General features: G+C 34.6%; 1 protein-coding gene across 1 annotated transcript in view; it reads right to left on the minus strand.

Moving 5' to 3' along the window:
• Positions 1-13,653, minus strand: part of KRAS (Kirsten rat sarcoma viral oncogene homolog) — a 42,643-nt gene that overhangs the window by 1,677 nt on the left and 27,313 nt on the right. The window contains exons 4-6 of the mRNA XM_011994800.1: positions 9,277-9,392; position 5,916; positions 28-3,679 (exon numbers count right to left, since the gene is read on the minus strand). Of these exons, the coding sequence (XP_011850190.1) occupies positions 3,563-3,679; position 5,916; positions 9,277-9,392 (234 nt within the window). The 3' untranslated portion in view covers positions 28-3,562. The remainder of the gene's footprint in view (positions 1-27; positions 3,680-5,915; positions 5,917-9,276; positions 9,393-13,653) is intronic.

Consider the following 13,653-nt stretch of genomic DNA (forward strand, 5'->3'; position numbering starts at 1 on the left):
TGCAATGGAGGCAACAGTTTTGATAACCTATAAAAGTTAGGTTCTAAATTCCTATGCAGTGTGACTCAGTTAAATAGAGCCTAGAATGCCTATTTGGGAATATTCACTCAACTGATACAATATATGTGTGCTATATTCTTCCACAAACATGTTAATGCCTAAGACTATGTAATTTAGCTTTTTTTTTAAAAAAAAAAAAAAAACTTCAACAAGGATTTTTATCTTTAAGGCGGTATTAGATAACATTTATTTCTAGCATTCTCCCCCTTTAAAATCTCTACAAAAACAAATCTTTTGTTAAACCATTCAAAGTTCACACAAAGGTAATTACCACTACCTTAAAAAAATGCCCATCTACATCAAAAATTCAAGAGGCCTAAATATCCCCTCATAAGCACTGCAGTTCCTGAAGTATGGCCATTTCTTTCTGTGTAGAAACAAGAGGTACTGTGTAAGTCTTAACACCCTATCTAAACAATGTTCCAAAGATCTGGAGTTTAGCATAGCAATTCAAATCATACTGATTTTTACATAGAAGTTTCCTTGTCTGTGAACTAGTTCAGGCACCTGTTTATTTGTACCCAGATAAAACTATTAATTTTTAAGTATATTTTAATTATGCAGAGAAAACTGGAATATTACACATTTGGGAATTTCAATATGAATATCTGACATACACCTTAATGTGTACAGTAACTGTCTCAATAGAATCACATAGTTATGCCAAATTAAAAAAAATATATAATCAAGTTTATTCCTTTAAACAATGAAGTGATTTACATAAAGTAGCTCGATCAAAGAGTTTCACTGGAATCATAGCAAAACAATTATAGAGCAGGCACAGGGACCAAACCCCTCTTTGCAAAACTAAAATACACACTGTGTTATCTCTGGGCCATGGGCTAAAAGCCTTACTCAGATACTACAGACCACGCTAGCACTAGCTAAGGACCAGGATTATGTCTCTTGTTTGGGGATACCATATACCTAGTGCCTTGTGAAGTGACTGGCATCTGGTAGGCACTCAATAAATATTTGCTGAATAAATGAGTTCTGCAAAACAGCTTTATGAGGCTGAGGCAGGTGAATCACTTGAGGTCAGGAGTTCGAGACCAGCCTGGCCAATAGGGTGAAACCCTGTCTCTCCTAAAACTACAAAAATTAGTCAAGTGTGGTGGCACATGCCTGTAATCCCAGCTACTCAGGATGCCGAGGCACGAGAATCGCTTGAACCTGGGAGATGGAGGTTGCAGTGAGCCGAGATGGCACCATTGCATTCCAGCCTGAGTGACAGAGTGAGACTCTGACACCAAAAAAAAAAAAAAAAAAAGAAAAAAAAAAGCATTTCTGGTTACTAAAACAATGGAATGTATACTGTTACCAGGAGTAGTCCTAGTTGTAGATTACCTTAGGAATTCTTTCAGTACTATCTTTATTAAATTCTCCTTCCACTGGATAGGGTTCTATCTATTCATACCAGGTCTGAAAAATCCTACTGTCGCTAATGGATTGGGCAGCAGAGATATTCAAAGGATCGGCAACCACCTGAAAATTAGTGATTAGGTCAAATCCCATTATGGTATCTGTCAGATTCTTGAGCCCTGAGGAAGGAAGATATAGGGCATTTTGATGTGACTTAATGGGAAAACTTCATGGAGATATCCATAGCAGCAGTAAATCTTATGGTTAGGGGAATTAGAAGTATTAAAACTGCATCAAGTCATGGGGCATGTGGAAGGTAGGCAGGCAAGATGACACTAACATGGAAGGAGAGTCCTAAAACGAGAATGGATATTCAAATATAAACTTCACCTCTTGCACAATTTTGCCCAAGATTGGCACTGAAGATGGTGTAACATAGGTTAAAAAGTTACAGATTGTGCTGAGCTTGACAAATAAGTGTATCCTCATGTAAATGGAATATAAATCACATAGTTGTAAAAAAACTGAGAGTTGAGATGACTTCTTTTAACATGAAGAAATGGATAGTAAGTGATGTCCTCAAAATCAGAGTCCTAAAAGACAACTATTTAGAACCTAAGTCACCTTCTTCCTAGTCCAGTGATACTTTCACCTCACCATGCCATCTCATTTCATATATTTTAAAATAAGTAACATTTTAAATTTATCAAAAGGATTTTTATATTTATTTTTAAAGCATTATTCTTAAATATGGATCAGACTTGAAAAGTGTTTATGAAATGTTAATTTAACCAGTGTTAAGAGAACTAGCCAAACCTAGAGATTGTAAAACTTTTTCACTTTATTGTTTGAAAAAAAAAATTAATGTCTTGGCACACCACCACCCCAAAATCTCAACTTTTGAGTTAATATTTAAAAGTAATTTTTAAAAAAGAGTTCATTTTCTTAAAAAACAAGAGCAATGCTCTTGATTTGTCAGCAGGACCACCACAGAGTGAGAATGTATCTTGTTGACCTATCCAAACTGTCCTAGTCCCTCCCCATTTTGACCAGCCAATGCATGACAACACTGGATGACCACGGGGACACAGTCCATGCTGTGAAACTCTCTATGAAAGCTCAAAGGTTCACACAGGGCCTGGCCATGCAACCTTGGTCTCTTCAACACCTACTAAGCTATAACTGGCCCAAATAATCTTTAATGTCACAAGCAGAATTAAAACTACCTTCAAAGACTGAAGTTGAAGAAAAGATTTAAAGTTATACTATGAAAGAGCAATCTGACACAGGGAGACTACATTTAATTCCTATGAGAATTTTTTATACATGTTAAAATTATTTCAATTATTATAAAAATTTAGTAGCATGTAAATATAGCCCCAAAATGGTTGCTATAATCCCCATTTCATACTGGGTCTGCCTTAACAGGAAAAGCTATTAGGAGTCTTTATAGTAATTTATCTAATGTGAAAAGGAAACGGCCTTATAATAGTTTCCATTGACTTGTAATTTTTTTCCATTTTTTTCTTTTTATAGAAAAAATATAATATTTTGGGGAGAGTGACCATGACTAATAGCAGTGGAAAGGGAGACAAAACCTTTGTGAACAGTGTAACTTTACATTCATCAGGGATGACAAACTATAGGACATGATGCCTAGAAGAATCATCAGGAAGCCCATAAATTTGTGTTCCCTCAATGTTTCAGTAAAACCAATTAGAAAGTCTCAACTGAAATTATAATTAGTAATTAATCCATTTATGTGACTAGATAAAACACAGAATAGGGATGATTCAGAAGCTTCATTAATTTGTTTCACACCAACATTCACAATTGGTAAGAAAAATAAGAAGTAATCAACTGCATGCACCAAAAACCCCAAGACAGAAATCTTAGGTATTCAGTTTCTTTTTCACAGGCATTGCTAGTTCAAAAACCAAAACTCTGGGAATACTGGCACTTAGAGGAAAAAAAAAGCTTCCACTGTCATTTTAAAATAAGCATTTAAGGTAAAAGCTAACAGTCTGCATGGAGCAGGAAAAAAATTAGGTAATGCTAAAACAAATGCTAATAATTTAGTGTAATGTACAAAAATTACCACTTTTACTAGTATGCCTTAAGAAAAAAGTACAAATTGTATTTACATAATTACACACTTTGTCTTTGACTTCTTTTTCTTCTTTTTACCATCTTTGCTCATCTTTTCTTTATGTTTTCGAATTTCTCGAACTAATGTATAGAAGGCATCATCAACACCCTGAAATACATAAAAAGTATTAAAATGTGAATACGATGGCTTCATGTGTACAGGTAACAAATTTCCATTATTAATGGAAACAATATTAAGAAAGGATTTTTTTATGTTTCTCTTCAGGCAACTGAATATATATTACATATGTTAGAATTTTAGAATTCCTAAGTCATCCGCATAGATGTCAGTATTATAAACAGGAACACTCAATATTCACAAAAGACAAGGATGACCAATGGCACAGAATTTTAAATAAGGTAATGACTTTTTCACAGGAGAACTTAATTTGCTATTTTTTCCACATTGGCAAACCTAAGTCACCAAAATCCAAATGCATGTGTGTGTGTGCACACTTAATTGTCCTTATGTTTCTGAACTTTAGATATAAGCCATGCAACTGTAAACTGTTTTCATAAGTCTTCACACACAGTAACAGTATTTGAGCTCTGGTTCTATACTTACGTAAAATCCATTGGATTTAAAAATTTAGCAAGAAGTAAACAGTATTCGAACATCCTATTCCAATAAATTTATCAAGAAGTAAACAGTATCTAAACATATTATTTCAGTTTTCAAATAATATGTATTAAGGGATTAGTTTCAATTCATATATTTATCATTAAGAAAAAGGTTTAAAGTGACCCCAATACAGGAGAATACCACTTAAAAAAAAAAAAAACAAAAACTATTACCTCAGATTTGTGGAGAAATTAGCTAAATCATTTGAAAGATCTTATAGTTTACCAATTTGGAGGAGATTCTCTCTTTATCCCATAAAGTTTTAATTTCTGTTTAATATATTAGGTATTCTAAAGCTTGCCATATAAAGCTAAATATCCTGTCTTCAAAGAGTTTAACAGTCATTGTGACCACCATCTATTTATGACTAAAGCAAAGTTATTTAAATTTAATGGCTAAAAATGATTTTAAGCCATAATAATTTTCAACCTAATAGTATACAATGTGAAAAATGGCACTCTCAAAGTGGCAGAAGAGATTTCAAACCTGCAATACTTAAATTATGCAAGATCCATACAGAAGTCAATTCTTGTCACGTCTCCAATTAAAATAAAAAATATAAATAAAAGCAAAAAATGAAAAAAAAAATATGATTCTCTCTGTATTTTAAAGCCTGTTCAACTGAGTAGTAACTATAAAAAGAAAATCTGTTAACCTCACAATACTTCCAAACCTAGACAGCAGAGGGAGTCTTAGAAACAAATACCCAACACATTAAGTTGTATAAATCAAGCCACTTTAAGAACAATAAAAACTGGGTTTTTACTCATTGTAATCCCTTCTGTTGGATATTATAAACTATGTAAATAAATATATTATAAAAATTATATGTGTAAAAATATTCAAGTTATATTATCTTGAAATTAATTTAAAATGTTAAGTGGGCCAGGTACAGTGGCTCATGCCTGTAATCCCAACGCTTTGTGGGGCTGAGATGGGTGGATCACTTGAGGTGAGGAGTTTGAGACCAGCCTGGCCAACATGGTGAAACCCCTACTAGAAATACAAAAATTAGCTGGGTGTGGTAGCAGGTGCCTGTAATCCCAGCTACTCAGTAGGCTGAGGCAGGAGAACTGCTTGAACCCGGAGAGGCGGAGTGCGTTGCAGTGAGCTGAGATCGCACCACTGCACTCGACTGGGTGACAGAGCGTGACTCCGTCTCAAAGAAAAAGAAACAAAAAATGTTAAGTGGTATTTCTCTTTTACTGTACTACTAAGATGAACAATATTTCAAAATAATAAAATTTGGAGCATGAACAATGAAAATTGGCTGCAGCTAGTGAATTTTCCTAATAGATCTATAATTCAAGAAAGCGTGACCAATATTTTAAGAGAGGTAAACACAGAATGGGAATGAGAGGCTTGTCCACATTAAGCAAACAGCAGGATAAAAACCAGCATTATTTATTTGAGCACTAGTGAATAAATGTCTCCAGTAAAGTCCCCAAACTGCACTTACTGATGTTTCCCAGTCTCTAACATCATTACTGATACCACACAAACATATGCTTCCGTCTCTCCCAAAGGAGAAAGGAAAAGTGGTAAGAAATAATCTATCAGCAATACAATATCATCAAGGTTTGATTACATATATGTAAGTGTATGTGTCCCTTCAGGCTAAACTCTTTAACACACAGAGGGGAAAATTTCCAATGATATAATAAAAATTATTCTGTAGCTTGCCAGCGCTTGACAATTTACTTGACAGTTTAGAATCATAAACCCTTAGAATGTGATGGAATCTTAAAAGAGGATCTAATCTAACTCCCTTACCGTACTGCATGAATTAATTCCCTCTGATCACATCCTTATGTAATCTACTCCATTTCTACTACTTTTACAATGAAGAAAAATGCCAATGGTACTAAAATGGTAAAGCAGAAAACAATGAAAGACCATGTGATGGATACAGAGAAGACACATTTTATGGTGAAAACATAGAATTTGATAATATTACTTTCTAAGATTCTAACAAAGATTCTAGGCTTCTGTTGCACTGAACTCTCCTCTACATCATCTTGTTAAAATTAAGTAATTTTGGCCTGGCACACTGGCTTACACCTACAGTCACAGCAATTTGGGAGGCTGAGGCAGGAGAACTGCTTGAGGCCAGGAGTTTGGGACCAGCCTGGGCAACACAGCAAGAACCTGTCTCTATTTTTAAAATAAATAAATAAATAAACAAACAGACAAATTAAGTAACTAAGTTCAATCATGAAGGAAATGTCACAACCTACACAGAGCAATGAATTCTTTTTTTCTCTTATGAGAACTAATCATTCTCACACATACACGTAAGTAGCCCAGTAATTATTTTGGTTACACATTATCTTTTTCAGGACTAAGAAAAGCTAATTTATATATGTTTGTCATTGTTAAATGTGTATTTATTTGCTAGAGGTGGGGTCTCATTACGTTGCCCTGGCTGATCTTGAACTCCTGGCCTCAAGCAATCCTCGTGCCTTGGACTTCTAAAGTTCTGGAATTATAGGTGTGAGCCACTGTCCCTGGGCCAAAGCTTTTTTATTTTTACTTTTTTTTAGAGATAGAGTCTCTTTCTGTTGCCTGAGGCTACAGTGCCATGGCACCATCATAGCTCCCTTCAACCTCAAACTCCTGGGGTCAGGCAATCCTCCTGCCTCAGGCTCCCAAGCAGCTGATGCTACAGACTCACACACTACAGCCAGCTTGTCAAATAAATTTTTTTAAATTATATTTCATTTAAAATTTTTAATTACCAAGTATACTTCTCTTTTACATAAATTACTTCCATGTGTACTGAAAAAACAAGGAATCATCACATCAAACAACTGTGAGACATTCACCTACAGTCACTGTATAAAACATAATTGTACAAATTAGAAATTTTAGAATAGTATATGCTTACACCTTTGTTTTAAATATAAATTAGAGCATAACGCTTATTTCTTATTTTACTCTAAACAGTTCTATTTTTAAAATCATCTAATGGTGAGACAATAGGAGAAAATAAAAACTTAAAACCACCACCTAAATCTGGTCATGGTACTGTTATTTAAAATGTGTAACTTTTCAAACTGCATTGTTAAATTTGCAGTATTTTAGAGGTTGTGGTAAAATTTAACATGCAAAATTGCTTTAATTGCAAAATACTGCTTTACACAATGATACTCAAAAACTATTAAGAGTTCATAAATTTCAATAAAAATTAATGCCAGTCATACTTTGTTTCCAAGTTTAGTAAATTAGTATGCCACATGATATCTTTCGGGACTGAGTCTACTATTCAAATGTGTATTTTATACTTTTGTGAAATACCTAAAATTCATATAATAAAGAACACCAACTTGTAATAAATATAATAAATGATATGCTAGTTTTTGAAAATTGTAATTTCATTGCCTATTAAGAACATGATATATTACAAACAATATGCGTCCAAAGCTTAAGCTTCGCCATGAACTTTATGATACCTAGTGAAGTATTTTCTTAGCAAGACAGAGTTTAATATGGGTTGGTTTAGAAATGAAAATGAGAATTCCACACAATAAATATTTACGAGGTAGTTACTATGTGCCAGGAACCTTACTAGGCAATGGGCATGCAAAGATTAAAAATATGTAATTCTGGCTAAGATTTTGCTGTCAAATAATATAGGAATGAAACAGAAGAGGTTATTTCAACATAACATGGGAAGCATATAATAGCTAAGAATAGTATTCTGGGAATACGCAGGAAGGGCTCCATGCCTAGTCTAAGGGTTTCAAGAAAGATTTTTAGAGAGTAGGAGACTGGGGAATCATGAGAGTGTTAGCTAATTAGTAAGACTAGGGATAAAAATACTGGCATTCCAAACAAGAGCCAAGACTCAAACTCAAGGGAAGGTAAGAAATAACATGTGATTTATTTATAGAAGAACAAAAGAAATTCAGGCAAGATGAAGTTTTTAGATATAAGACCAAAAAAGAGCTGAAGTGGTGGGAAGGTAGTAAGGACTATCTGCGACATACTGTGGAACATGAGATTTTATCCTATAGCTAAAATGACTTTTTTTTTTTTTTTTGAGACGGAGTTTCACTCTTGTTGCTCAAGCTGGAGTGCAATGGAGCAGTCTCGGCTCACTGCAACCTCCGCCTCCCAGGTTCTCCTGCCTCAGCCTCCCGAGCAGCTGGGATTACAGGCATGTGCCACCACGCGCGGCTAATTTTTTGTATTTTTAGTAGAAACAGCGTTTCACCATGTTAGCCAGGCTGGTCTCGAACTCGTGACGTCAGGTGATCACCTGCCTCGGCCTCCCAAAGTGCTGGGATTACAGGCATGAGCCACCGCGCCCGGCTGAAAATGACATTTATTTAAAGTGTATCTCCCTGGTTGCACAATGAATGATGGCAGCAACTGGTAAATCAAATAGGAGGTTCTAACAGTCAAACAAGAAATGATAGGGGCCTGAATTAATGATGACATAAAAGACACACAATGTAACATCACAGGAATTTGTGGATACTTCCAAATGGGGGACCAGGCGGAAAAGAGGGCAGTAGGAGTCATCCTAAAATTCCCAAGTTTCTCACTGGAATAAGAAAGTGCTGTGCTGCTGATGCCACTGAGCTGGAGAACTTAGGCAGAAGAATGGTTATTTGCTTGTAAAATATCCAAAAGAAAAAATACATTTAAGAGTGGCTTTCTCCCACCTTCTGGACCATTCAATATTACTGCTCTCTACTATCTCTCATATTTTTTTCTCGCTACCTAACAACAACAACAAAAAAAAGCTGCTTATTATCTCAAAACTTGAGTATGATTTCCCTTAAAAATAAAGGTAAATATCAGTTCCCAAATATTTAGTTTACTTAAGACTCATTAAATCATTAGACTTTATGCCAAATATAGATTAGTCTACTACAGCCATCAAAATTGTCTCAATTATAATTCCCACTAGATTAAAAATAAATGTACTAAGTATGGAAACAAGTTTCTTATCTTTTAATACTTCAAGTTAGAATACTACACCTAAGTAGTTCTAAAGTGGTTGCCACCTTGTTACCTTTAAAAGATATCTGCTTTCTTCCAAAATTAATGTGCTGAACTTAAACTTACCAGATTACATTATAATGCATTTTTTAATTTTCACACAGCCAGGAGTCTTTTCTTCTTTGCTGATTTTTTTCAATCTGTATTGTCGGATCTCTCTCACCAATGTATAAAAAGCATCCTCCACTCTCTGCATTGTAAAACACAACTTCTTTAAAGTCTGTTTCATTGGTAAGAGTAATTTACTGGGACAGCCATGTGCAAGAAGTTTGAGATTATGAGCTTGAGATTTTTTTTTTTTTTTAAACAGACATCAGACTGTTTGAATAAAACTGAGGATGCAGTTTTAAAATATGGGCTAGAATCCTGGTTTGTTCTTAAAAGTCAGTTTTGTTTTCTAATGGAATTAAATTTAAAAATTTTTAAATTAGGAATTAGGAGAGATTATGACAAGCCTAAACACATTTATTAGCATCTGTTTGTCAATTAATGCAACCATTTTAGTTTGCTAGTCTTGGAATTAAAGACTAAACTGAAGTTAGCTTTAAATTACTTCTTTGACTTAGGGAAAAGGTGATTTATGTACTACTGATTCCCACACCTTCCCCCAGGGGAGAATGAGAAGAAAAATAGTAAAATATGGACGTGCAACCTTTGTTAAAAAACAACAAAAACATAAAAGAATATCAAAATAAAGATGAGTCAAGAAACTGGAATCTTGAGTTTTATTTTAAATTTTAACACCTTCCAATCTGTTTCCAGGGTCTACAAGTAAAGCTGAGACTGGGTCTTCTGTACATGTTTAACTACATTATTAAATTAAAATCTTAAATGAGAGCTGCTTACCATAATATAAAAACATCATGAATTAAAGGACACACACAAAATAGGAGGATTTTGTATCCTTACTACAAGCTCTTTTTTTGTTGTTGTTTATTTTTTTTGTTTTGTTTTAGAGACAGGGTCTCACTGTGTTGCCAGGATGGAGTGCAATGGCACGATCATGACTGCAGCCTCGACCTCCCAGGCTAGGTGATCCTCCTGCCTCAGCCTCTCAAATAGCTGGGACTACAGGCAAGCACTACCACACCCGACTGATTTTTGTATTTTTTGTAGAGACAGGGTTTTGCCATGTTGCCGGGGCTGGTCTCAAACTCCTGAGCTCAAGTGATCCGCCCACCTTGGCTTCCAAAGGGCTGGGATTACAGCCGTGAGCCACCAAACCTGGCCTTACTACAAGTCTTAAAAATAATTTTTAGAACAGTGTTCAATCATACTGGCTTTGTACCTTCTTTTCTAATTTAAATACTCTTAATAGAGTTTTTCCTGCTTAAGCCTATTATAAGAAAGCTATGACAACAGGCACAATCATATACTGACCATATGGAGATAAAAGTTTTTAATCTTTTCCAATCTAGAAAATTAGGCAGTCGTCAAAGGGGAAAAGGGCTTCCTTAACTGTGCTGCTAGTTTGTTCAGAAAAGCATACCATCAAAGTAGGAGCACAGAGAAATGCACAGAAATATTAATCTATATGTAGTGCAAATTAAAAGATGTAATATTGTGTTTATTATTCTAAAAGGTAGGTAAATATTTTTTGAAGCTGGTATATTTTACTCCACATTTAATTTTAAGGGAATTCTATTCTTTTATCTTAAAATTAAGAATGAATTACCTAATTTGGGGATTGACATACATATTTTAACTTTCTGAGATCCATAACATCAATGTTTCTACTGAACCAAATGTAACAAAGTGGACCTAGCACCTAAAAAGTTAATATATCACAAGTACCATTTGTAGTTTTAAACTCAATCACACACAGAGAATTGGCAACTAAGTATTAGCTGAAGTCAACCAATGGCTAGGGCTTAATTTTTGCACACAGAAGTCATCTGTACATCTACTGCCTGCAGTAGTTACACACCTCAATTCTTTAAGGCATACTAATTTTTAGAAATCTCAGAAGTGTATTAAGAACTGCTTTAGTAAAGTACAGAAATTTACCTCTAAAGTCAAACTTTAATTTAAAATTCATAATGTTAAGTTTCAGTTCAAAAAGCAGGCATTTAAGTAACGTGATTATATATTAAAATGCTATCTCAAGTCATTAACATATACCATCCAGTGATATATTTCTATTTAATAATGAAAATCATTATATTCTAAGAACATTCTTATTTTTAATGGAATCAATTTAGTCAACTAGTTCGCTAAGCCAAGTATAAATACAAATTTTCAACTACCTTTGTTGGCACTTTAAATTAGATACCTACTTACACCTGTATATTAAAGATTTTAAGTGTCAGGTGTGGTGACTCATGATTTAGTACCATTTTAGTACCATTTTGAGAGGGCAAGAGATGCCAGGAGTTTGAGACCTCATCTCTACTAATAAATTAGGCATGTTGGCATGAGCCTGAAGTCCCAGCTACTCAAAAGGCTGAGGCAGGAGGGTTGCTTGGGCCCAGGAGTTTGAGGCTTCAGTGAGCTATGACTGCACCATTGCACTTCAGTCTGAGCAACAGAACAAGATGCTGTCTCTAAAAAAAAATTTTTTTAATCGTTTTACAGTTTATATTTATCATTAACCCTCAAAAGGAAAGGGTTTATTATTTTTACCTTTGTCTTCAAAATATTATGTATCCAAAATTTTCATTAATAAGCAACATAAAGGCACTGAAATAACTTTGTAGCATGTAAAATGTAAAGCATGAGCTCTGTAAGATATTTTCACAAATGATTCTCTTTCAATTTGAAAATCAATGTAAAAAATTTAAAAATACGTATATACATATACACACACAAACCAGGTAAAAGCTCATATTTTCATAAATTTTCTAAGAATGTTAACTTCTATTCCTGTTTTAAAAAAAAAAGTTATAAGGTCAATGTAGAAGAACCAAAACATACTATGAAGGAGAAAAACAGTATTGGTCCTCTACTAATTTAGCAGAAGCAAATTTTGATTTTAACTTATTTCTAAAATCAGTTTGAATGTGTCTACTTTTGCAGCGTCAGCGTCCCCACCACCAACAGTGAAATACATGATTTTTGTTGCCAGCAATGCAGAGAGAGAATTGGAAGCCAATAATTAAAAAGAAGAGATTATTATCCACAACCAAGAATTCAGTGTCAGGACCTCAGTGGTTCATATAATTAACAGCAAAGGGTGACTTTTTCCATTTCTAATTTTTAGTAATGAGAAATTTAGGTTTTAGAGTATCCGTTATTTACTACAGTTTTTCATACTTAGTTATTTCTTCATAATATGCTTTAAAGTCATACTGACATCAAGAGAACATGAGAACATTATCCTTGTGTACACTGTAAACCACTGGCACTGGCTCTTATTTTTTAAAATGCATACAGTATATACCTATGAAACAAAACACTGGTTTTTCACATTCCGAAATTTGTAGATAATTTTTAAAGATAAAATATAGCTGAAACAGATATTTAATATCCACTGACTACTCACTAAGCTCTTAAGTGGCACACAATGATTTTTCTGAGAATAGGACTTGTTGCCACATATACTCATTTTGTGTTTTTTGTTTTTGTTTTTTAACTTTTTCTTTTTTTTTTCTTTTGAGATGGAGTCTCACTCTGCTGCCCAGGCTAGACTGCAGTGGTGCGATCTTGGCTCACTGCAACCTCCACCTCCGGATTCAAGCGATTCTCCTGCCTCAGTCTCCTGAGTAGCCAGAACTACAGGCATGCACCACCACGCCCAGCTAATTTTTGTATTTTTAGTAGAGGGGGGTTTCACCATATTGCCCAGGCTGGTCTCAAACTCCTGACCATGTGATCTGCCTGCCTCAGCCTCCCAAAGTGCTAGGATTATAGGCATGAGCCACTGCGCCCAGCCTACTTTTGTTTTTATACACATATACTCATTTTCAAATGTCACTTATTGAACTTTAAGAACAACTGAAAATACGTGGGAATAAAAGTATACAACTTTAAATACGTAAATTTTTTAAAATCAAGAGACTGACGACATTTTCAACTCAACTATTATCTGAAAACATACTTGTGAGGCCATGGAAACAAAGCACTCCATAAAGAGAAAGAACCGTTAACCAAAAGTATTCTAAATCTTGCTAGGCTATGCTTTTACTAAGAGATTTTGTTTAAGTAAGTTTTTGTTCCTGTTGAATCTGCAAATTCTTGCAAAACTCTGTCAAGGAAACAACACACCAAATACCCTAACTATGTACAGATGTAAGACTACCAGCCTTTTGGGGCAGAAGGGCATGGAGGAACAAGCTGTATTCTAAAACCCAACTGTGTGCATCCCTGACTTTCTCAAGAAACCTTGCCACCCACAGCCTATCTCATGTACTATTGAAATGCAGAAAAACCACTACTTGGGAGACTACCATGGTGCACACCAAGTGCACAGTAACTGTTCTGTCAATTTTTAACTCATAAAAAGCTAAAGTGCA

The sequence above is a fragment of the Mandrillus leucophaeus genome, unplaced genomic scaffold, assembly GCF_000951045.1.
Source record: "Mandrillus leucophaeus isolate KB7577 unplaced genomic scaffold, Mleu.le_1.0 Scaffold461, whole genome shotgun sequence".
NCBI classification, from domain to species: Eukaryota; Metazoa; Chordata; class Mammalia; order Primates; family Cercopithecidae; genus Mandrillus; species Mandrillus leucophaeus.